Source organism: Ascaphus truei, chromosome 2 (assembly GCF_040206685.1).
Source record: "Ascaphus truei isolate aAscTru1 chromosome 2, aAscTru1.hap1, whole genome shotgun sequence".
Taxonomy (NCBI): domain Eukaryota; kingdom Metazoa; phylum Chordata; class Amphibia; order Anura; family Ascaphidae; genus Ascaphus; species Ascaphus truei.
In genome coordinates this window covers 326,768,253-326,795,038 of record NC_134484.1, presented here as the reverse complement: position 1 = coordinate 326,795,038, position 26,786 = coordinate 326,768,253, and the positions used below count along the sequence as shown (strand labels likewise).

The following is a 26,786-nucleotide window of genomic DNA, read 5'->3' as shown; positions in this document are numbered from 1 at the left end:
CAACGTCATGTATGAAAATGCTTACATCTATGTTAAAATGTTGTGGTATAGATCCCCCCCATCCCCTTCCCCTTCCCCCTCCCCTCTTTTCTTCCACCCCCCCTTTTTCCCCCTACCCCCAAAAAAAGAAATAAAAAATACGCAGCCACAAGGCAAGGCAACCACCCCCCCTCCCACCCACCCTCTGCCCCTCTTCCCCTCCCCTTCCCCCCCACCCTCGACCCCCCCTACAAATCAAATTAAAGAGTACTCTATGAGAGTTGAATATACCACTGAAATGTGACAAAGCTGTCAGACAGCATAACCACCCTCCCCCTCTTCCCCCTCCCCACTCAAAGAGGCACTATTGTTTCTGGGCCAGTGTCTGCACTACACACACTGGGACTTAAGGGGTTAATAAGCTACAGTTTAAGAAAATAAAACTGTGGTGTGTCTTTTTTTGAAAATCTGGGCTTCAAAAGGCTTGATTGAAGTTGTGTGTGAAAAGCAGAAGTGGTTTTTAGTGTACAGTATGTTAATACCTAATTTACAGGCCAAGGGTATATTGCTGGTAGAGACAGCTAGACCCAGGCTGGGGGCATTGGGTGTGAAATATAGCACCAGGTGACAAATGTTCACTACCCAGGGGTCCCTGCTTCAAAGGATTTATTGATTGGGGCCAGGGGTGCGGTTACCCAAGGAGAGATCAGAATGAGTGACCTTATTAAATATAAGAATATTATTAGATGTCCTCGGCTGAACATGCTACTGCATCGACACACTTTATTCGAGCAAATACCCAGTATGTACCTGGCAGATACCTGGAATGCGCCGCTCCTCACCTCTTACAAGCCCCGTTGCGTTTGCCTTCCCAGCCTGGGTTCATGCCTGGCTGACGGGCGGCTGATCTGTTAAATGATAATGATTAGGATTTAATAGGCTGCAATGCTTCGCGTGTCTACCAGATGGCATAAATTCATGAATTGTAATGCAGTATATATATATATACTGTGCAGTATTGCAGCCAGCGGGAATAAAATGCTTCGATCCCTGCCTGGAAAATAACCCAATGCACTCGGGCAGAAAACAGTCACAAACCTCAATACACCCGGGTATACCCGAATTCGTGGGACTAGCCGAGCTCGAATAAAGTGTGTCGCCAGTGTAAGAGTTACATATGTCTATTCGTGGGACCAAGCCCCAACTAACGAATACAGACACCTGAGGTTTAGCCGGTTCTAAGATAAGAAACATATATTGATATCTCTCTTAATTTTAATATTATACTGTAATATTTAGTCTCGTTGGGAGCGTCATGCGTGCCTTAATGTATTAATATGTCTCGCGTGCCAGTAAGTATTTCTGAACTGAAGTTATGAAGTTATTTAGATAGGAAAAGCAGTTTGTAAACGTCCTTGGGTGGGAGGAGTTTTACTCTGAGGAAAACTGTCAACTTCACCGCTGATTTATGAGAGGGGCTGGGTTTAGGTTGTGTTCAATGGGAAATAATTGTATAAGAACCAGGCTCAGCCTATGGCTATTGTCTTCATGCCAGAGGTCTTTCATGTCTTTCGTGTCTTGGGATTATGAAGATTGCTGTATGAACTGCCAGTACAGATGTGACTGTTTCATCATTCCATTTTAAGTGAGTGTCCATATTTTGCCTGTTATTTGTATATCTTGTGTGTTCACCTTTATCAAGGAATAAATTATATTTTATCATATCTAAGTCTCGTACCAGTTTAACCCAGTTATATATATTTTTTTTGTGTATTATCAATAGCCTGTTACAAAGCTCCCGTCACACTGACTAATACTGCTTAGTACCTAACTAGTCGTGGGAGAACTAAACTCTTTACCCAGTATACCTGCAGCAGGTCTGGCAGCGTCTCTCACCCTCTCTGTATAACTCTCCACAGTGTGTGTCTGGCAGCATGGGGGTGGGAATCTCTGTATCACTTCCTGACTATACAGGCTAGACTAATTAGCTCATTAACTCACAGCTGAACGGACCTGTCCAGAATGATTAACTCTATGAGAGCTGTAAAGTCCCACAACTGCCCCATTCTAGCCCCTAGAGGGAGGGACGGCACCACAATATATATATATATACACTTATACCATGTTGTATGAGATATATATATATATACATCATGGTATAAGTGTATATATATATTGTGGTGCCGTCGCTGCCCTCTAGGGGCTAGAATGGGGCAGTTGTGGGACTTTACAGCTCTCATAGAGTTAATCATTCTGGACAGGTCCGTTCAGCTGTGAGTTAATGAGCTAATTAGTCTAGCCTGTATAGTCAGGAAGTGATACAGAGATTCCCACCCCCATGCTGCCAGACACAGCATATAATTATAAATATATAAATATAATATTTATATATAATATTTATATATAATATATAAATAAATATAAAAAAGTATATATATATATATATATATATGCAAATATAGCTGTGTGCTCATCTGCATGTCTTAGGCAGGTCTGCAACCCCGCCTTTCCCCATTATCACCCAGCATACAGCACTTCCACTGCAGCAAGGGATTCTGGGAAATGACATGCAAATGAGCACACAGTGTCACTTTTTGCCTCAATAACCATTTTTAACATGGTTCCCTATAGGCTTAAGCTTGCTGCATGGTCACAGCTTTGAGCACAGCCAGGGTTAAGGTGCATACCCAGAAAACCACCCACAGACAGCTGTTTCGACCTTGATGGGTCTCATCAGTGTGGGGTTGATTTTACTGGGAATGCAAGAGAGGCTATGGGATAGGCTAAACCATAATACTGAGTTAAGTTATGGTGAGTAAAAAAGTGACAAAAACCCTCCACAGGAAAGCAAATATGCAAATATAGCTGTGTGCTCATCTGCATGTCTTAGGCAGGTCTGCAACCCCGCCTTTCCCCATTATCACCCAGCATACAGCACTTCCACTGCAGCAAGGGATTCTGGGAAATGACATGCAAATGAGCACACAGTGTCACTTTTTGCCTCAATAACCATTTTTAACATGGTTCCCTATAGGCTTAAGCTTGCTGCATGGTCACAGCTTTGAGCACAGCCAGGGTTAAGGTGCATACCCAGAAAACCACCCACAGACAGCTGTTTTGACCTTGATGGGTCTCATCAGTGTGGGGTTGATTTTACTGGGAATGCAAGAGAGGCTATGGGATAGGCTAAACCATAATACTGAGTTAAGTTATGGTGAGTAAAAAAAGTGACAAAAACCCTCCATAGGAAAGCAAATATGCAAATATAGCTGTGTGCTTATCTGCATGTCTTAGGCAGGTCTGCAACCCCGCCTTTCCCCATTATCACCCAGCATACAGCACTTCCACTGCAGCAAGGGATTCTGGGAAATGACATGCAAATGAGCACACAGTGTCACTTTTTGCCTCAATAACCATTTTTAACATGGTTCCCTATAGGCTTATATCTACATATAGTTTTTTATATTTTGGTGACACATGATGGCTCATTTTAATTATTTTTTTATCATGGAACATATGGAATCAGCTCCTGAAGGTGCAGAGAGAATTGTGACTGAGAACAATACAGTGGCGGCCGCCTTTATCCTAATGCGGCTGGATCCACGGCGCTCTGATAATCTCGGTCAGATGCGGTTTTTTTTTTTGGTCCGGAGTGAATTGCGTTATTTTAGCACTCGTGATATTAGCATTTTATTCTCGCTGTCTGCAATACTGCAATACCATCTAAAAACTCAGGGGGGCTTTAGCGAGCTGTTGTCTTCGAAGTCTAATACTTTAGCAGTTCAACCTACTGTGCGTCAGTACACAGTCTGCGTGTGCGCACGCAGTAATTGTACATTTGAATATTTATACATGCATGTGCAGTGCTGTACTGTATGTCTCATTTGAAAATTGTTGCATAGGCGTGTGGCGTGTGCTGTAACAGTGTCACATTTTGGCAAATACAGTACAGCGCTCTCCCCTAACTCGACCCCGCGCACGCACAGGATAATTTACTGCACTGCAGGGTATTTTAACTTCTTATCTTCTCTACAATGCAGTACATCTCTCCCACACCATTCCTTTGAATGTGTGTCTTTCTGATTTCAATCACATTCCTGCTTGACAGCAGATGATTACTGCGCATGCACCTGTAACTTCACCCACCACTGCTTGCTTGAGTGAGTGACGATAAAAAAAAAAAAAAATCTCCTCATTTTTTATTTTTATTTTCTCCACAAGCCTGCAAAAACCATCTTTATATCACGATATTCAATCTGTGCTGTAACTTTTGACTGCGACCCTTTGCGTTTGACTGCACATGGTTGATTTGTGTGCCTCTGCCGTGCCTATCACACAGAAAAAGCGAAAGGTGGCAGCCGTTTCCACGCCAAGGCCAAAGCGACATGCTAAGGCCAATAAAGAAAACCTTCTGCTGACCCCAAAGGCTAAGGGTTTTAATAGACTTAAGCCTTATTATGTCAAGAAGCAATACAGTGATGTACACTCAATGCAAAACATATGGCAGCCAGCCCATCGAACCCGCAGACCACTTCCTCCAATACGCTTTGACAATTCTGCCGCCGCTCTCCCGGATATCTTCAGCCCGTCTTCTCCACTACTTGTCCTCGACGCTGCCGTCGCCCTCCCGAAAACCCACAGGCCATCTTCACCACTGCTCTTCGACGACGCTGCCACCGGTGCCCCTGAAATCCACGGGTTACTTTCTCCATTGCGCTTAGACGACTCTGCCGCTTCTCGCCCGGAAATCCAGAGGTCACTTTCTCCATCTCTCTTTGACGACGCTGCCGCTTCTCCTCTCCTGGAAATCCACAGGTCACCTCCTCCACCCTTCTTCGGCGATGCTGCCGCTTCTCTCCATGGAACCCACCTCTCATCCTCCGTAGCACCCATCCACCCAGATGTCCACAGCATGCCATGCACAAGAATCAGCTCGTTAGACCGGATGCTGAATGGGATAAGTGTGGATATCCCCAGGAACTCTATTGTGCTGGCAAAGATAAATCTGCTTCTGGAGACCATGCTAAATATGGATCAACAGATGCAGAAGATGGATCAACGGATGGAGAAGATGGATCGACGGATGGAGAAGATAGAGGCTGACATAGCGGGGATACATAATTTGCTCGGTGTTCATGTCCCTGTATCCCCGACGCCGGAGCAGGAGGGTGGCATGGATGTGATGAATGGGACCTTCGACCACCTTCCATCACCAAGCGCACCCCCTCCACCAGAAGATTTTGAGTACATGTATGCCGTTGAGGAGGAGTATAACATGACAACCCCGTTAAGACCACGCCAGGAGACAACACGGCGACCAAGACAGGAGGAAAGCTTCCTCCCAGACAACCTATCCTTGCCCGCCACCACAAGCACACCCGCTCACAGAAGCACACCTGCTTCCAGAACCCAACCTACATTCGCTTGCATCGATACGGTGCCCGACATCACCCTGCGCGATCTGCCACCGGCACTCAGGGAGAAGTATAGGGTGATGAGTGCTGGTGTACCCCACAAGTATGCCTTGTTACTTTTTAAGCACCACGTGTCCTACTTGATGTACTGCGAGTGGGCCTTCAAAATGAACTATGAATTAAATCGGGAAAAAAAGGCGCTTCCTGACAATTTAAGAAAGACCATTCTGGAGGAATTGCGGCGCTTTTTTTCAATTACAGATCCTTTAATGAAAGGCGTTCGAGACTGAATTAATGGCATTCTGCGCCATGCAAGGCATCGGCCATGGAAGGACAATCTGGTGGGGTATGAATTTGCGTGAGTGTTCAACTGTTGTTTATTTTGTAAATGTTTTGTTACAGTCCCCGAGGGCAACAAACAGGCCCGGTTTTCAAAGGTTACCCTGAAAACCGAGCCTGTTTGCGGCCCTCGAGGACAGGAGTTGTGCAGGCCTGACTGACCTCTCTGCACACCATCCTACCGTAAATGTTTTGACTTGCTGTACTTTAATAAAGGAGATGTTGCGTTTTGTATATTTTATGAATAAAGAATGTTTTTTAATAACAACATGTGACTGTAAACCATAATGACTGACTGTAAATGTTTTTACTTTCTGTACATAAATGTTTTAGCTAGCAGTAAACCTGTTGATGTTTTGAATTGCTGTGCAATTAAAATGTTTTTACATTGTACAGTATTTGTTAATAAATGTTTTTGTACTTACTCCACCAATAAAAGAAAACGTTGATTTGTTTTAAATTGTTCCATTGGCTCCTTTGATACTGTAACAAAATACAGTGTTTCTAGAATGTACACTATTGTCCAGGCATACTGTACTGTATACTGTAGGCATGCTCAGTACTGCACATCACAAGAGTATTAAAAAAAAATACAAGACACATACTGTATGTACTGGTATAGAAGACACATATGTACTGGAATACATGTAGAATAAATACGTACTTTTTATTTACTCGGGTTTATTATACAGTATACAGTATATAAAAAAAGCATTGTATACAGTACTGTCTGAAAACATCAGCATACTGTTTCTGGTATTCTATCCTAATCAATAACAACGGCCAATAAATTGTAGACTCCGGTACGTGTTTTTTTAAATCCGATTCTGCAATGTGCAGGCATTGTTACACGAAACGATATTATCCATCCATATCCATCAGATGCAAATACAAAAAATGTCCCCGGCGCAAAGTGTGGTGATGATAATTACAGTACCATATCGAAAGACAGTCCTGTTTGAAAAGTCAGTCCTGGTGGTAGAATGATTCATCAACAATGTGAGGTAGATTTTCCTCTAGGCGTGTTCCCTTATGTTGTCTGCAATAACAGATAAAGAAAACACACCATTGCGCAGTATACAGACTCAATTGCCCCAACCTGAAGAGGAAAATCCCTACTTACAGGATATTTTCTTGTTCATTCGGGGGAGAGAATCTGTTCTTTGGTTCTCTTCCTCCACCCTGGTCTCCACGGGCCCCTCGTGGTTCCTAAGGTGGCTCTCTTCAACTCGGTCTGCGTCGTCCCAGTAGCAGCATACACCGCAACAACCGTGGTTGGAGAAAATTGAAAGACAGCCTAGTGTACTCCGCAAATTTTATTTAACAATGTTAAAAAGCAGCGATGTTACACTCACATTTTGCGAGGGCAAACATGCCGCTCAAGAATGCCGTCCGCAGCCTGTGTCCACTCGATGGTGTGTTGTTCACGACGTCGCGCGCCAACCGATGACGTCAGCGGCGCAGCGCCCGAAGTTCTCCCCACACCACGAGATGCAACGCAGGTGACAGCTTACAACGTGCACTGTACTAGGCTCCTCCTCTCTACGCGTTTCGTGACGCTACGTCACTTCCTCAGGAGATGAAGGAGTCCAGTACACTGGTGCCTTAAGTACATGCACTAAAACTTGTATCTGCCCACAAATGGGCGGCGATCATTTTCGTCACTTAACTGAGTAATTGCAGGACCAGAAACAGCTGACTTGATATACTGTGCTGTTAGGGTCAAACCAGTCCTCACTACTACCCTTTTAAAATATCAAAAAATATAAAATGACTTAAATCATGTTAAAACATTAAATTAATAAAATAAACACTTGTCCTATAGTTGATTACATAAACCTAATGTTTAACATTGATCATATTTACAAATTCAATAGAAAACGATAACTACATTGAAGAAAGATGAAACAAGCAGATTCTGAGGGTCTTTCAAAAAGGATGCCAGATCGAAATCAATATTTAGACCCAATGGGGACAAGGTTTTCAGGACATATATCCAATAACTTTCTCTTTTGGACAACATGCCCAGCCTGTCTCCCCCGCGCCAATTTGGTTTTAGATGTTCAATACCCATACATATAAGGCCATCAGGAATCTGATTATGCACTAGCTTGAAATGATTAGAGACGCTATGCGTCTCGAGGCCTCTCTTGATGTTGTATATATGCTCGGAAAATCGCCTCTTGAGAGGTCTCCCTGTGCGCCCTATGTATTGTAGCCCACATGGGCATTGCAGTAAGTAAACACAATAATCCGTCTTACAGTTAATAAATGTTTCTATATCGTAGACCACTCCTGTTTTGTTTGATTTAAATGATTTGCCCTTAACACTATTTTTGCATCCAATACATTTGGAGCATGTATAGTATCCTTTAAGGTTACTTAGCCATGTAACATGGCGGTCTCGAAGACCATCAAAGGGACAACTTGGTGATAGCCGGGACTTTAGGTTTTTTGCCCTTCTATAAACTATCTGAGGTTTTTCTGGGACAATCTCTTTGAGAACAGGGTCCCTCTGTAGTATGCCCCAATGTTTAGTAAGAACCTTTGTTATAGTGGGGGCCAGACCACTGTACTGGGTTACAAAAAATGGAAATGGGTCACTTTTCTTCATAACAGTTGTGGTCGGATCTTTACATAGAATATTTTTTCTATCTAGTTTATTAACTTCAGAAATGGCAGAGTCTACATCACGCATTTTGTATTCCCTCTCCAGGAACCTATCCCTAAGGTCATTTACCTGCTGTTGGTACACTTTTTCATTTGAGCAGTTTCGCTTAACCCTTAGTGCTTGTCCCTTGGGGATGTTCCGGAGCCAGTTTGGGTGGTGATGGCTTGATGCCAATAAATAGGTATTTGCATCTACATCCTTATTATATGTTTTTGTCTGGATAGTATCATCCTCTATATACAGAGAGAGGTCAAGGTAGTTAATGATGGTATTGCTTTGATTAAATGTGAATCGCAGGTTCAGTTCATTCATATTCAAATATTGCTTGAATGCCTCAAGCTCATCCATAGGCCCCCTCCAGACACACAGCACATCATCGATGTATCTTTTCCATAGCACCAGGTTTGTCCCATGTCCATATGGGAGGAGGATAACATATGGACCTCCAACCCATTTGGGGCAAACCTGGTGCTATGGAAAAGATACATCGATGATGTGCTGTGTGTCTGGAGGGGGCCTATGGATGAGCTTGAGGCATTCAAGCAATATTTGAATATGAATGAACTGAACCTGCGATTCACATTTAATCAAAGCAATACCATCATTAACTACCTTGACCTCTCTCTGTATATAGAGGATGATACTATCCAGACAAAAACATATAATAAGGATGTAGATGCAAATACCTATTTATTGGCATCAAGCCATCACCACCCAAACTGGCTCCGGAACATCCCCAAGGGACAAGCACTAAGGGTTAAGCGAAACTGCTCAAATGAAAAAGTGTACCAACAGCAGGTAAATGACCTTAGGGATAGGTTCCTGGAGAGGGAATACAAAATGCGTGATGTAGACTCTGCCATTTCTGAAGTTAATAAACTAGATAGAAAAAATATTCTATGTAAAGATCCGACCACAACTGTTATGAAGAAAAGTGACCCATTTCCATTTTTTGTAACCCAGTACAGTGGTCTGGCCCCCACTATAACAAAGGTTCTTACTAAACATTGGGGCATACTACAGAGGGACCCTGTTCTCAAAGAGATTGTCCCAGAAAAACCTCAGATAGTTTATAGAAGGGCAAAAAACCTAAAGTCCCGGCTATCACCAAGTTGTCCCTTTGATGGTCTTCGAGACCGCCATGTTACATGGCTAAGTAACCTTAAAGGATACTATACATGCTCCAAATGTATTGGATGCAAAAATAGTGTTAAGGGCAAATCATTTAAATCAAACAAAACAGGAGTGGTCTACGATATAGAAACATTTATTAACTGTAAGACGGATTATTGTGTTTACTTACTGCAATGCCCATGTGGGCTACAATACATAGGGCGCACAGGGAGACCTCTCAAGAGGCGATTTTCCGAGCATATATACAACATCAAGAGAGGCCTCGAGACGCATAGCGTCTCTAATCATTTCAAGCTAGTGCATAATCAGATTCCTGATGGCCTTATATGTATGGGTATTGAACATCTAAAACCAAATTGGCGCGGGGGAGACAGGCTGGGCATGTTGTCCAAAAGAGAAAGTTATTGGATATATGTCCTGAAAACCTTGTCCCCATTGGGTCTAAATATTGATTTCGATCTGGCATCCTTTTTGAAAGACCCTCAGAATCTGCTTGTTTCATCTTTCTTCAATGTAGTTATCGTTTTCTATTGAATTTGTAAATATGATCAATGTTAAACATTAGGTTTATGTAATCAACTATAGGACAAGTGTTTATTTTATTAATTTAATGTTTTAACATGTTTTAAGTCATTTTATATTTTTTGATATTTTAAAAGGGTAGTAGTGAGGACTGGTTTGACCCTAACAGCACAGTATATCAAGTCAGCTGTTTCTGGTCCTGCAATTACTCAGTTAAGTGACGAAAATGATCGCCGCCCATTTGTGGGCAGATACAAGTTTTAGTGCATGTACTTAAGGCACCAGTGTACTGGACTCCTTCATCTCCTGAGGAAGTGACGTAGCGTCACGAAACGCGTAGAGAGGAGGAGCCTAGTACAGTGCACGTTGTAAGCTGTCACCTGCGTTGCATCTCGTGGTGTGGGGAGAACTTCGGGCGCTGCGCCGCTGACGTCATCGGTTGGCGCGCGACGTCGTGAACAACACACCATCGAGTGGACACAGGCTGCGGACGGCATTCTTGAGCGGCATGTTTGCCCTCGCAAAATGTGAGTGTAACATCGCTGCTTTTTAACATTGTTAAATAAAATTTGCGGAGTACACTAGGCTGTCTTTCAATTTTCTCCAACCACGGTTGTTGCGGTGTATGCTGCTACTGGGACGACGCAGACCGAGTTGAAGAGAGCCACCTTAGGAACCACGAGGGGCCCGTGGAGACCAGGGTGGAGGAAGAGAACCAAAGAACAGATTCTCTCCCCCGAATGAACAAGAAAATATCCTGTAAGTAGGGATTTTCCTCTTCAGGTTGGGGCAATTGAGTCTGTATACTGCGCAATGGTGTGTTTTCTTTATCTGTTATTGCAGACAACATAAGGGAACACGCCTAGAGGAAAATCTACCTCACATTGTTGATGAATCATTCTACCACCAGGACTGACTTTTCAAACAGGACTGTCTTTCGATATGGTACTGTAATTATCATCACCACACTTTGCGCCGGGGACATTTTTTGTATTTGTATCTGTATGCTATTGGATTTGAACAATCCATTGTTTATTGCCCCCTTGGCTGCATATGTAATCACATTGTAATCACTCAATTGTTGTTATCACACCAATTAGTCTATCACTTGGATCAAGCGCTGGTAGAGAGTTTTTTTTTAGTTAGTTTTGTATTCACATATCCATCAGATGACAAAGTTTTCTGAGGAAATAAAAATAAAAGTTTTACTGTGATGGTCAGTCCCCCAAAGAAGTTCTCAGTCAGTCCCACCAATAATTTTCTCGGTGGTCGTCTCCTGTTAACATGCGCATGCGCCTACCGTCGATGTCATGACACGCATATGCGTTTCATGAAGTTTCCAATGTGCATGTGCCTAGCTTTTCACCAATTGTGCAGTATCTACAGTACTGTAGAAGCCGCTCAGCCAATGATATAGCTTACAGGAGAATCGCTTGACTTTTGAATCGCACTGATATTGATATTTTCTAAATAAAAAAAACAGAATAAAATACGGCAACATTACTCACCATAGAATTTCCCAATCAGCCGGCGCCGGGCCACTGCCAGTCCAGTATTATTGATCATTCACGTCGTTGACAGGGATTACTACACCTGTAGTCAGCTGATGAGGCTGGAAATTGCTTAGGTACATGCAAGCTTGCTCGAAACTATACTCAGGCTGCAGGTATCCGTGCGTGGACAGACAGCAAGGGTTGTCACTGACGGTCGAACCGTTATTGGAAGTCGGTGCTGGTGCTGGTGCATTGCTTGCCAGCGACTGTCATTTCTTAGTTTGTTTTAACACGACATTTCGCCTTTTGCTGTCTGCATGATCATAGATACAGGAAAAACCTGGTGATACACACCAATACCCTCCAATAAATTCGGGATCAATACGATAAAAACATGGATCGCTACATAACTTTTTCCTTATTGCACGCTTCCACACATGAGGAGCTGGCGAAAATTTGTAAAAGTCATAGTTTTCGATAAAATACTGATAAATTTGAACAACTGTTGCCATCTTATTATCTGTTGCATTAATCGTGGCCCATATTAAATACGCGTACGTTCTGTCGGGTTTTTGGAACACGGGCTGCACTTGAACACTCATGGCGGCGGGACTCTGGAGAATAACAGAAACTGGTGTTTGTCTTTCTTTAATATGAAAAGCCTAAATTTATACATTATTGTAACCTCTTCCTTCAGTCCTGAGGCCAATTTACAATAGACCACTGTGGTATCTTTTTGAAACGAAACACCTACAAGTCGACACATTACTGAAGCGCATGCGCATTACAATTCATGAATATCTGCCATCTGGCGGACACGCGAAGAATTGCAACCTATTAAATCCAAACCATTCTCAATAAACGCATCAACTGCCCGTCAACTGCGCATGAATCGCGGCTGAGAATGCGGCATGAACCCGGTGAGAACCCGGTGAAGTGCGTAGCATTCAAAACAAAATCCCGGAAAAATGCGGAGATGTTGGAGAATAAAAGGGGGGGGCGACAGTACATATATTCATTCTTGCTTTGACAATACTGGACGCGCTCGTAGAGCACCATATGCTTTTGAAGGCACACAGTTATCCTTCAGCGAAGATAGCATTGATCTTTCCTTGTACTTCCAGACATTTGAAAAATCCTTATCACATAATATTCGTCTCTGGTGGGATATCACAACTTTAGAAAACTATTTAAAAGCTAACAAAATCCCCAGAGGACTTCGAATGAAAAAGATGCCATCTTTTGGATTTCGATCGAAAGAGTTTAAAGAACACTGGATTACAATATTAGACGCCTGTTCTATCAAACTCATGGAACTAATTGTGTGATCCAAATTGAAAGAGAAACTTACTGTGGTAAAGAATATTGAAATTCAAAAAAAAGATCTTGGTAATTTTAAAACCATGGAAAATGTTGACTCCTTTGATAAGACCCTCTGTAAAAATATTGATATTTTGGATAATGATACTGTATAATGCTGAAAAAACAAAAGAAGTTTATAAGGGATCGTACTGATTACGACGGCAAGCAAGTAAACATCTGGCAAAAAACAATTTCAATGAAAAATCAGGGACATCAGAATACCAATCCTAAAAAAAAAACTTGTGGTAAAGATCAATCAAAGAAATCTACTCCAAAAAAATCTACACTTAAGAATAACAACATGTATTCTGAAGCCTCAAGTATTTCAGACGCATCGGACAGTGACAACCGGCATCAAACAGTCTCTTTTTTTAGGGGAGAAACTCAGGAACATTTACATCAAAGCAATTCGCTAACATCTACTGTATTACACATCATAGGCAAGAATTAGCATCGTCCTCTAATGATTATACCGAGCCAAAAAACTACCTAATAGGTCTAGACGGGGAAAAAGGCGAAGGAATGGCAACAAAAAGAAAGAAGTTTGATGTCTGAAAATAATATCATCAATATTTCAGGCATTGACTTAACAAGTGATGATATAAGTTTGCTTTATAAGGGACTAAACTTCGCACCCTATGATTTTTAATTATTCCCTACAGTTATTGACCTCCCGTGTTTTATAAGAAAGTTATCTTTAATAAAAAAAATTGTAATCAGGATGTGGCCCATCCTGTCATTGCTCAACAGGAGGACTTGGACACTTCTTGCACAACTCCTCCAGCTGACCATGCCAGGATAGAGCCTATTTCATTCAGAGAACAATGTGCCTTACAGGACCTTACTGATTTGTTATCTGAACAGGAGGACCATGAATATCAATGATTCATGATTCTGTTACCTTCCTTATGAATACGAAACACTCTTCTTTCAGGAAAAAAATCTATCTTCAATCCTAGTTTTAATAAGGGTCCTTTTTTAGAGACCTTTGAAAAACTAGTCGAACATGACCTTCAGTTATTAGCAAAAGGTTATTTATTTTCAACTAAAAGGTTAAATAATAATATCTCCAAGGAAGAGAGAACTAGAATGTATGAATTAAGGAAGGATAACAATCTGACAATTAAAAGTGCTGACAAAGGTGGGATGACTGTTGCTATGTTAACTGAAGATTATGTAAAAGAAGCCATGAGACAACTTGGAGATACTGCAAGAACTCTTATTGCTTATTACAAAGTAATCCTACAAGGCTATATCTTTCTGAGCTTCTTAGTCTCATTGACATGGGAAGGAGTTGCGGGTACTTAATGATGAGGTTTCATTTTTGTCTTCTGTGCCTCCCACTGTACCTATTTTTCACCATCTCCCAAAGATCCATAAATCTCTGGTATGCCCTCCTGGCAGACCTATTATATTGAGTATGTTTGGATATTTGGGAGATGGTCTATCTAGGTACGTTGATTTTTATTTACAACCGTTGGTCAAATCACTTCCTTCTTTTCTTAGGGATTCATCTGATTTACTCACTTTAATTCACAATTTTAACTGGTGTAACACCTACACGTTGGTCACCCTAGATGTTACATCCTTATACACATTTATTGATGATACATTGGGTGTTAGGGCTGTTTCACATTATCTTTATTCCTCTGATCTTTCTGTGGCACAATGCACTTTCATATTAGACTCTGTCTTATTTTTATTACAACACAACTATTTTCTTTTTGATCACCAATATTATTTACAGACACGGGGGACAGCAATGGGCACGTCATTTGCACCATCTTATGCCAACCTATTTATGGGCTATTGGAAAACGTTATTTATTTTTTGAGATACCAATCCATATCGACACAATACTGTTTTTTTATAGATGCTATATCGATGATCTGCTATTAATTTGGCAGGGAGACAATGAACAATTGGATTTATTTTTTAAATATCTTAATACTAATAAATGTAATTTACAGTTCACTTATTCTTTGACTAAAAACCATACTACATATTTAGATCTTCGATATGAATTGTTGCATTCAGACAGATCTTTTCTGTAAGCCTAATGCCCACAACTCCTTCCTCATGGCCAACAGTGGACATCACAAACCCCTATTGAGGGGCATACCAAAAGCTCAATTTATTAGATTGAGAAGAATTTGCTGGATCAAGTGACATACCTCAGAGAATCTGAGAAATTAATGTCCAGGTTTAAAGCAAGGGGATACAGTGATGAGGTGATTCAATCAGCCTTTTATAAAGCATCAGATATGGATAGACTAACTTGGTTACAGTCTATGACTAAAAAGATGAATAAAAGGAAAGAAGATACAAAGTTTTCTAAAGATACTGTTCCTTTATTCATTACTAATTTTAGTAAACAGGCATATCAGATCTGTAACATTGTTGAGAAACATTGGGGGTCCTGAGACTGGACAAAGACCTGAAACAAATTACTACAAAAAAACCCAGATTTATCTATCGTAAGGAAAAAACCTTTGGTCACTATGTTTCCCTGAGCTTACTAAAAACTGAAAAAAATGTCAAAAAGAGCAAGGCGTCCTGTGGCTTCCACAAATGTGGGGGGTGTTCGGTTTGCAAATATGCTAAACCAATCACTGCAGTTAAAGATCAACATACTAATACCACACACAGAATTAGTTCCTTTATTACATGCAACAGCAATTATGTCATCTACGTGTTGAATTGTGTGTGTGGCAGTATATATGTAGGTTGAACAATTAGACCCCTGAAAATTAGGATCAATGAGCATTTAAAACTATAAAAATTTAGATCAAAAATACCCCGTATCCAGACAATTCGCGGCTTTTCAATCAGTGTCCCTTACGGGCTTCTCCTTTAGTGCAGTGGAACATATCTCCATTCCCACTAGAGGAGGAGATAGAGAAAATATAATTAATCGCCATGAGATGTACTGGATCTACACTTTGGGGGCAAAGGCCCCGAATGGAATCAATACAGATTGGGAGCTAAAACATTTTTTGACTTAAGACAGTGGCTTATTGATTATAATTATTAATGATTACGTCACACTTTTCATCATTATATGTTCATATTGTCATATTTTATTGATTTTCATGGTTTATACATAACGATTTATTGATGCGGTTAGAGTCAGGTGAATATGTTTATACATGTATAACTAGAGGGTATGCTTAGACTAAGCTTCTCCTCAATTGTCTAGATATGCTGAGATATATAGCTTCTACTTACTAGATTTCGTTTTACCACTTTGATTCAATAGCTGGGTTTAAATTACTCTATTGCTGCTGTTATAAGACATATATTCTTCTCTTTAATTATGGGCAATATAGATGTATATTGTTCCAATTGTTTTCTAAAGATAAACAGTCACATGATACTATGTATTATATTTTATAAATGCTTGTACTACATATATTGCTTCACATTATATTATATTTTAGATACTTAATTGATCTATATATACTTTCTAATTTATTAATATTTTTTACTTTGCATTTATATATATATTTCTTGTCTCTTCCTGATGGATTACTGTTCCAAATATGTTCCATATTGTTACTTACCTGTTTACACAACCATAATAATGTTTCAAACTGTGTTTTTTTAATTGCATCTTTTGTTTTCACATTTTTTTGGTTATGCATATATTTTTTCATCCACCAGGGGTCACTAGAGACTATACTTCACCTATGGAGGACTGGAAAGTTTGTTTGAATCAGAGTATAGCGTTATCTACGCAATACTGTATCCGGTGGTAACATCTATACCTGTGATAGGAAACTCTTTGAGAAAGCGCTATTCCAGCGTGAAACGTGTCAGAGGTATATCCCTGCGCCACCATGTTGTACACCCTCAATAAATATTTTTTTTTGTCATTATGCTTAGCCCCGTATTGTTTTTGTTTGGACTGGCTGTGCTTCGCTTACCCCACGTGGATCTACGTTTATCTCGGAGTTACCACTACTTTTCAAACCTGGCAGAGGGGCTTCTCAGTCTGCTCTGGGCATGTGCCAACTTTGCACCTTGGCTGCTTAGCATATGAGGCCCATCCCTTCTACCTGGCGCCGCTCAGTCTGGGCAGAGCAGCCATTTGCCAGGGTGGCTTTGAAATTCTCTTCCTTGCTAACAAAAGGTTTAACACCTCCATATCCTGGATCACCTTTGAAGCTGTTGCTAACAAAAGGTTTAACACTCCCATATCCTGGACTGCCTTTGAAGCTTGGAGTAGCCACTCTGTCTCTGGCGTGTTAGATGAAAATCCCCATATGCCTAACATGTTGGTACAATTAAAATATGGGGGGTTTTAATTCATCCCTTTTTTATGTAACTGTATAAAAATTGCGCGACATGATAGTTCATGATTTACCCGAACAGTGCTCACAGCAAATCTCACGGCGCTAGGAGCTTCCTAGCAAAAGTTAGCAAAAAGCCTCCTGCTATGCTGCTAGCTGCCATGATTGGGTTGCAGAGCTGACAATCACAATTCCCCAATATGGCTCAGGGGCACCCAGCCGGGCCAAATACCTTTATTTACTGGCCTGGGTACCCCTTCACCATCACATCGATGTATACAGGCTGTTCACATTGAGGGTCGCTAAGTATGCATTGTCACTCCAATCTGAAAAGCTGATCAATTCTCTGCAAAAAGTCAGCCCTGTCTTGAATGTAAGATCTTGATGAGACGACAAAGGGTCATAATAATTTATGAAGAAAAATCGAATCTGACCCAGTGACAATGGGGATACAAAGGGGATGGAGTACGTTTTTATGAATCTTGGGGAGGGTGTATAGTACCGGAATCATGGGATCCTTTTTGATTAGAAAATTATACAATTTCTTGGAGATAACCCCTTCCTCCTCCTCCCCAGGCTTCCTTACAGATTCTATCTATGAGTAGACCAGTATCTTTGCTGGGATTGGTATCCACCCTCTCATAGTTGTTGTGGTTGTCCAGCTGTCTGAGTATCTCAACCCTATATTCTAAACAGTTCATGATCATGATAGCCCCTCATTTATCCATTGTTTTAATAATAAGATCCGTATCATTCCTAATTTAATCAAGAATGTCAGTTTTCTTTTTGGTAAGATTGGCTCTACAGGGATGTACAGCATTAGAAACACCCTTACATTTTTTAATGTCCCTTTTCACAATTTCATATATATCTCCACAAAATGGTGATGTACTGGAGGATTAAATTTACTCTTGTTTTTAAGTTCTGATGTTAGACATGGAAGAGAGTCTCTACGTCAACTTTATCTAATGTGGTGGAAGGTGCTTGAGGATGTATTGCAAGAAATGCTTTAAGACGTAGAGATCTAAAGAAACGTTCAAGATCAATCTTTAATCTGGAGAAATCGGGTTTGGTGGTAGAGACAAAAGATAAACCTTTATTAAGTACCTCAATCTGTTGAGAGAGAAAGCTTTATTAGAAATGTTTACTACCAATCATTCTCCACATGAGTGGGTCTGCACTGTCTCTGGGGTACTCTGTTTCTTGTGCCTCGTGTCTCATGAATAAGTCTCATGAATAAGTCATACGACCATGGCCTAAAAAATAGGTACCTAAGGTGGAAGAGTTGCTGATGGATGGGTCTGGATTTTCGTATTCTCTCCGACCATTGTATTATCTTCTTTGGTAACGCCCTCTTTGATTGTCTCTGTGACACGGTGAATGAACGTCATCAGCCATATGCCTGGAAAACCTATGTTTAGGCTTGCAGTGCAGCAGTGACGAGGTTAAGTTAAGAAGGGCTGCTTAATTAGTCTGACCCCAGCTGCATAATCAAGGTGTTAAAACCCCAGGCTGTACACACATGTAGGAGAGCTGGTGAGGAGACAGGACTGAAAATGCTGAAGAGATTACTGCTGTAAGGTCTGTGTTGCAAAGTACATGTGTGATGAACTGTCTGTCTCCTGCATACAAAAAAAGAGAAGCTGCCTTATTTTTGTTTTGTCTGCTAAAGAGAAGCTATTTTGTTCTGTCTGCTAAAAAGAAGCTATTTTGTTTGTCTGCTGAAGAAGAATCTATTTTCTTTTGTTTGCTGATGAAAAGCATTTATTTTTGATGTGCTGTATGTTTTAAGGCTCAAATAAATAAGCCTTATCCAAAGAACCCGCGTGTGTGGTTGCATGTACCCTTCAACATATGGTGTTAGAAGTGGGATTTTGAAAGGCCCCTGCAGTTAAAGGGCCACACACACACACAAGAATGAGAAAAATTGAAGAATTTTTTAAAGAGTTTCTGTGCGAGCAGACCAGACAGCAGGGACAGTAATGCAAACTGGCTCGGCGGACTCCAGGTGCGGTACTGCAAGTGGAGCAGAGTTTCTTCCTCCGCATGTTCAAGTTTCATGCGGAGGTCAACTGTACTGCCCCAGTACAGCGAGCTGACCCAGTGAAATCAGCGCCAATATCGGCGAGAACCCCGCGGTGACGTCACCAATCCGGAAGTGTCTAAACGGAGGGGAGAGAGAGGATCTCAGCTGGCGTGGAGCTCCGCTTGTAGCAGCAACCTTTGGTAGAGCTGCAAATGTGTTGATTCGTTTATGGGAGCAAGAACTATCAGAGACTCCATACTTACCTGAACAGGAACCGGTGTCCAAGGAACCAGTTTCCACACACATGCGAGGACATCTGATCCGGCTTCCACGTGGTGTTTGGGTAACAATATCCCGAAAATGCTTGTTTAAAACTATCTTGATGTACGCAAAATACTCACCTTATTTATTGTTTATGTCAATATAATTTTTAATGCACTATGAGCGTTGTGCGCTGTGTTTTTTGTGTTTTTTCTGCTAGTTTAGGGGGTTCCTGAGCCCTCCTTATACCGCAGCTGCAGACGCTCAGATTTGTTCAATTAAGGTCACGTATTTTACCTTATATATTCATCACTTCACTTATAACATTAGCTGCGCACTTTTTTCCTCACTTATTCACAGTAATGCAGGAGCAGGCCTGGGTACAAGCAGAGAGAGATGAAAGACTATTGCAGCAGCAAACCCAGCTCCTAACCCAGCAGCAGGCAGCACAGGGGGAGCGGATGGCCAAGCTGCTGACCCAATTCCAGGGGTCTGCCAGTCAAGAACTTGCAAACAAACCCCCAGTACTCTGAACGAGGATCCAGAGGCTTTTTTACTGACATTTGAAAGGGTTGCCGAAGCTCACGGCTGGGCTGCAGATCGCTGGGCAACTGCTTTGGCCCCGCTCCTCATAGGAGAAGCCCAGGCCTCATATCAGGGCCTCCCTGCAGTTCAGGCAATGGACTACCGACAAGTAAAAGCCGCCATACTTGATCACTTAGGTCTGACCCCAGAGACCTACCGGCAGCAGTTCCGGAACATGAAGTACACCCCTAAGATGAGACCCCGGGTCCTCGCTCAGCGGTTATTGGACTTGTGTAGGCGCTGGATACAACCTGAGGAGTGCCCTAAGGAGGCAATTCTTGAGCAGGTGGTTTTGGAACAATTCCCCTTCCGCAGGCTCGTGGGTAAAACGCCACGCTGCTGAAACCCTAGCTTTGGTGGTCTGACTCGTGGAGAACTTCCTTGAGGCTGAGGAGCAGGCGAGTGTCCGGGACCCGACGGATCTGACTCCACCGGCACCTGCGGATGCCCAAAGAGGGAGGTCGGATCAACGGGGAACCTACGGCCCGTCCACGCGCAACCGCCAAGTCCAACGGAAGGAGCAGTTGTTCCAGCAAGGGCGGAGTCCAAATGCTGGTCCCCGCCGAGACCCTCATCTATTCCTGATGTCGGCTCATCGCAAAATGAGAGGAGCTTCCAAGGACGTCGTCCACAGGACCCACCAGACGACTGGTCTCCAGTGTCTGGTCCAGCAGAGCGCTATCCACGACCCCCTCCTACGAGGGAACCCTCTCCATGTTCCGCCTGTGGAGAACAAAGCTACCAGCATGTGGACTGTTCACGGATGGATTGTTCATTCGGCAGGACCGTCGCCTCGGCCTCCACTGGAGAAAACTACAAGCCCTGGCTACTTCCAGCCCAGGTTGGGGGAAAAAACGTCCAGGCCCTTGTAGATTTGGACTCTGGGAAAACTCTGACCTTCCAGGAACTGTTACCGCCTAATGTGTTCTTTTGACTCTCCATGGAGCATAGAATATATACACGGCGATGTAAGACGGTATCCGATGGCCAAAATACGGCTACAGGTAAAGGGTCAGGAGGCCTACCTCGAAGTAGGAGTCGCTCCTTGGCTCCATGCCCCCTGTTGTGCTCGGCCGGGACTGGCCTTTCTTTTCGGACCTAAAGGCCCCAGTCTCTCACGAGGAGCCTTATTCTGTGGCTCAGGAGAACCCTGGCAAACTGTTCCACTTCTCGGCAGACCTTTTCCCCAGCCGACACCGGGTTCCAAAGACTCGGAAGCAAAGACGCTCCGACAAACAGGACTGGTTGCAGAAATCTGTGTCTCAAGGTGACCATTCCAGTAGTCAGAGGTCACAAGTGATGGCTGGGGATGGCCAGAGGGAGGGGGATATGGGCCCTGGAGATTTACCAGACCTATACCTCCCTGACTTTCGCCAGAGGCAAAGGGAAGACCCAGTCCTTGCTAGAGAGTATGACAAGGTGGTAAAAATTGATGAGCAGATTTTAAATGCACAGGGGGTGATAGTATTCCCCCATTTTGAATTATCAAATGATATCCTGTATAGGTTGAATAGGCAAACACAAACAGGGGAGGTCACCAGACAGATATTGGTTCCCAAGGCTTTTGTTAAATCTGTGTTCACTCTAGCCCATACTGTCCCTTGGGGTGGTCACCTGGGCAGGGATAAAACATTGGACCGTATTTCGTCCCGATTCTATTAGCCAGGGATGCATAGTGATATTGCTAAGTTATGTGCGGCATGTCCGGAGTGCCAGCTAAATAGTCCGAAGGGGCAAAAACCAGCCCCTTTGGTTCCTCTATCCTTGGTGTCAGTTCCCTTTGAAAGGATTGAGGTAGACTTAGTAGGACCTCTAGAACCTTCTGCGAAAGGACACAGGTTTATTCTTGTAATAGTTGACTATGCAACATGGTATCCTGAGGCGTTCCCCCTGAGAACAGCAACGGCGAAGCAAGTAGCCAACAAGTTGTTGGAGCTGTTCTCACGGGTTGGACTTCCCCAGGTTATGTTGACAGACCAAGGTACAAATTTTATGGCTAAACTGATGCAGGATGTCTTAAAATTACTAGAGGTCAAGTCTGTTCGGACATCGGTCTACCATCCACAGACTGACGGATTGGTGGAAAGATTTAACCGAACTCTAAAAGGGATGCTGAGGAAATTTGTAGATTCAGAGAAGAGAGCTTGGGATGAACTTCTCCCTTTTCTGCTGTTTGCAGTGCGGGAAGTTCCGCAGGCCTCCACGGGATTCTCTCCATTTGAACTGCTGTATGGCCGCCAACCCCGGGGTATCCTAGACCTCCTAAAGGAGTCCTGGGAGGAACAGAGGTGCCCTTCTAAGAATACCCTGCAATATGTACTAGACCTTAGGAAGCGCCTAGATGTGGTCGGCCATTTTGCTTGGGAGAATCTTAGATCAGCCCAGGACAGCCAGGAGAGACATTACAATCAGAATGCTCGCATGAGAGTGTTTCACCCTGGAGACCAGGTAATGTTGTTGTTACCCAGTTGTGAGAGCAAACTCCTAGCCAAATGGCAGGGCCCATTCGAAGTACTCCGCCGCACGGGTGATGTGGATTACGAGATCGCTCAACCAGTGTCCAGGAAGGGTAAACAAATTTACCATGTGAACTTGCTGAAACCCTGGAAGATGCAGCGGTCTCTATTCATCCACCCGGTGGAGGAGGACATGGATTTGGGTCCTCAGCCCCCACGGGAGAACTTCGTGGGTGACGATAAAATACCTATGGGTAGACAGTTGTCCTCTTAACATAAAGGGGACTTGTTAGAAATAATTACACAATTCCATGATGTTTTTTCTGATTTGCCAGGGCAAACTAATTTAATTTCACATGTGATCGAGACAGCACCTGGGGTAAAAGTACATTCCCGTCCTTATAGATTGCCTGAGAGTCGTAGGGCCCTGGTAGAGAAGGAGGTACAAGAAATGTTACACTTGGGAGTGATTGAGGAATCATGCAGTGAATGGTGTAGTCCACTAGTTATGGTCCCTAAACCCGATGGGAAGGTAAGATTTTGTGTGGACCTCCGAAAGGTCAATGCGGTATCCAAGTTTGACGCATATCCGATGCCAATGGTGGACGAGTTAATTGACGCCTTTGGTAACGCGGAATATATATCCACATTGGACTTAACAAAAGGATACTTGCAAATACCCATAGAGGAAATTTCCAAGTGCAAAACAGCCTTTGCCAATCCCATGGGTTTATACCAGTTTGTGACAATGCCATTTGGATTGCATGGAGCCCCAGCCACATTTCAGAGACGCATGGATAAGGTGCTGAGACCCCATAGGGCTTATGCCGCAGCCTACCTAGATGAAATTGTCATTTATAGTAAACACTGGTGGGCCCATCTAAATAGGCTGAAAGCGGTCCTCAAATCTCTAAGAGAGGCAGGGCTCACAGCCAACCCTAAGAAATGTGCCTTAGGTAAGGCGGAAACCAAATACTTAGGGTATGCAGTGGGAGGTGGAAAAATAAGGCCACTAGCCGACAAGGTAGTTGCCCTGAAAGAAGTTCCGACCCCCCAAACAAAAACGCAGGTACGCTCTCTGCTGGGTTTAGCAGGGTACTACCGGTGGTTCATCCCCAACTACTAAGAAGTTGCAGCCCCATTAACGGACCTCACAAAAAAGTCCACCCCTACACAAGTGGTATGGTCAAGGGAGTGTCAGAGAGCCTTCGGGAACATAAAAAGGTGTCTATCCGAGGGTCCCGTCCTTAGAAGCCCAGACTTCAACAGGCCTTTTGTAGTGCAAACCGATGCATCAGAGATAGGGCTAGGGGCAGTGTTGTCACAACAGTCTGAGGGAGTGGAACATCCGATCCTTTTTCTGAGTAGGAAATTGTTCCAGAGGGAAAAAACTACTCAGTGATTGAGAAGGAGTGCCTCGCAGTAAAGTGGGCAATCGAGGCTTTGAGGCATTACCTGGCAGGAGTCCATTTTACTCTGTTGACAGACCATGCTCCATTAAAGTGGTTAAATAGCATGAAGGACTCCAATGCTAGATTGACCAGGTGGTATATGGCCCTCCAACCCTTCTCATTTGAGATTCAGCATAGGCCTGGAAAAGAAAATGCAAATGCTGACTTCTTTTCTAGAGAAGGGGTGGAGGATCAGGCTTCAGCCGTGCGTGGACTCGGCCACACAATAACAGGGGAGGAATGTGACAAGGTGAAGGAACGTCACCAGCCATATGCCTGGAAAACCTATGTTTAGGCTTGCAGTGCAGCAGTGACGAGGTTAAGTTGAGAAGTGCTGCTTAATTAGTCTGACCCCAGCTGCATAATCAAGGTGTTAAAACCCCAGGCTGTACACACATGCAGGAGAGCTTGTGAGGAGACAGGACTGAAAATGCTGAAGAGATTACTGCTGTAAGGTCTGTGTTGCAAAGAACATGTGTGATGAACTGTCTGTCTCCTGCATACAAAAGAGAAGCTGCCTTATTTTTGTTTAATCTACTAAAGAGAAGCTATTTTGTTCTGTCTGCTAAAAAGAAGCTATTTTGTTTGTCTGCTGAAGAAGAAGCTATTTTCTTTTGTTTGCTGATGAGAAGCTATTTGTTTTTGGTGTGCTGTATGTCTTAAGGCTCAAATAAATAAGCCTTATCCAAAGAACCCGCGTTTGTGGTTGCATGTACCCTGCAACAGTCTCATCTGTAGTCGCTCCACTGCCATGAGTAGATCCTACCACTAGAATAATCTTGTGTGTCACATAGAAATTAGTTACATTTACTGAAGTCTACGTCTCGACTATATTCAGAAATGTTTGTGTCTATCTGTGCTTTTAATAGATTAATTTCAGTTTCACTCAAGGATGCTTTGAGTGATTCCTCAAGTTTGTTACCCTGAATTTTGATTTTCGTTAACTCACTTTGTATCTGCTCAATTGTGAGGATAATTAGGTCCAAAAAACATTTATTTAAAATGACTTCCTATTTTTCAACATAGTCCTTACGATCTGTGAAAAAGTGCAGTTTAGTCTTGTTAGTATGTTTTTCTACCTTTTTGTATTTATATTTTTTCTACTTTATGAGCAGTAAATTATCATTGATTGGATTCCTCCTAGTGTCTAAGTTTTTTCACTTATGAGTGTGGGGGACATATGTTTAGTATATTGTAGTGTTATTGGATTTCCAGGGCTGCCCCGTTCCCTGCACCACTATAGAACACAGTGCATGATTGATCACATATTGGTGGTGCTGGCTGTCACTCTGTATACTGCTGCGACACACTTTATTCGAGCAAATACCCAGTATGTACCTGGCAGATACCTGGAATGCGCCGCTCCTCACCTCTGACAAGCCCTGTTGCATTTGCCTTCCCAGCCTGGGTTCATGCCTGGCTGACGGGCGGCTGATCTGTTAAATGATAATGATTAGGATTTAATAGGCTGCAATGCTTCGCGTGTCTACCAGATGGCATAAATTCATGAATTGTAATGCAGTATATATATATATACTGTGCAGTATTGCAGCCAGCGGGAATAAAATGCTTCAATCCCTGCCTGGAAAATAACTCAATGCACTCGGGCAGAAAACAGTCACAAACCTCAATACACCCGGGTATACCCGAATTCGTGGGACTAGCCGAGCTCGAATAAAGTGTGTCGCCAGTGTATACATGCAATCTATATGATTAAACATGGAATCGGACATTTGGTCTCTGCTGTTTAACCGCGATGAAGCCTTTGCTGGCCTTTGGCCGCTGAGGGACGCTTCTCTGCTGGATGTTCAGCCGCCTGACATTTCGCCAATAAGGTAAGTTAATTTAAGGGGTTTTAGAGGTTAGAGGTTTAGGATAAGGGGTTTAGGGTAAGGACTTAGGGTAAGGGGTTGTTTTTTAGGGTTTGGAGTAACGTTAGTATTAGCTGTTAAGATTAGTGGGTTTTAGGATAAGGGGTATGGTTAGGGCCTTACCTTGGTGGCAAAGCGAGAGGCGGAGAGATGTCCTGGTGGCGTAGTGAATGGCGGCTAAACGCTGGCAGCGATTTGGTCACAGCCAAATGTCCTAGAACAGATTAAACTGGGGTGCATAAATAACAAAGGATTGCCGCAACAGAAAGGGTACTATGATGAAAGGGGAGTAATAAAGCATCTCTAAAGTAAGTGGAATCTACAAAAATATTTTGCATTTGAGCTGACCAAATAAGCAGGACATTCCAATAAGCTTTTTACTTGTCCAAGTATGTTTAAATGAAATTAATTGCACACTTACAGTGTATAAACCACCTATTTTGACTTTTGCAAATCATCTGCATGCTTTGAAACTTGAGTGTTCCCATAAATCAGACAGACAACATGTTACCTTGCTAACCATTTAGCGACATAAAAGAAGTGCAAATACAGTGCCATGAAAAGAATACTTATATTTTGAAGTATATTTGAGGGATACGAGGGATATTTTGAAGTTTCACAACCGTTCAGTTTTATAATGTAATTTATGCCTTAGCGTAATGAATACCTGCTTTAGTACAAAATTAGCTATTTTTGGATGCCATAATGCTGTTTAATTGAACCAACTACAAATATTTGTTCATGGATCTTGTTTGTAAAATACCTTACAAGGCCACAAAAAGCCTCTCCTTCAGATATGACTAGCCAAACCGGAGTGAAACCTATATAAATCCCTTTGGTCGGAAGTAAATTTGGTTGTTCTTCGAAATTGCTTTTGTAACTTGTAATTTTCTTGGAAGTAAACCACAAATGCTTTTCATATATTTCCCC

At 42.6% G+C, this 26,786-nt stretch overlaps 1 protein-coding gene across 1 annotated transcript in view; it reads left to right on the top strand.

The window, feature by feature from the left end:
• Nucleotides 1-16,729, top strand: part of SUGCT (succinyl-CoA:glutarate-CoA transferase) — a 1,155,962-nt gene extending 1,139,233 nt beyond the window's left edge. Inside the window, exon 14 of the mRNA XM_075586600.1 lies at nt 16,578-16,729. Coding sequence (XP_075442715.1) covers nt 16,578-16,672 — 95 coding nt within the window. The 3' untranslated portion in view covers nt 16,673-16,729. The remainder of the gene's footprint in view (nt 1-16,577) is intronic.
• Nucleotides 16,730-26,786: the final 10,057 nt, after the last annotated feature.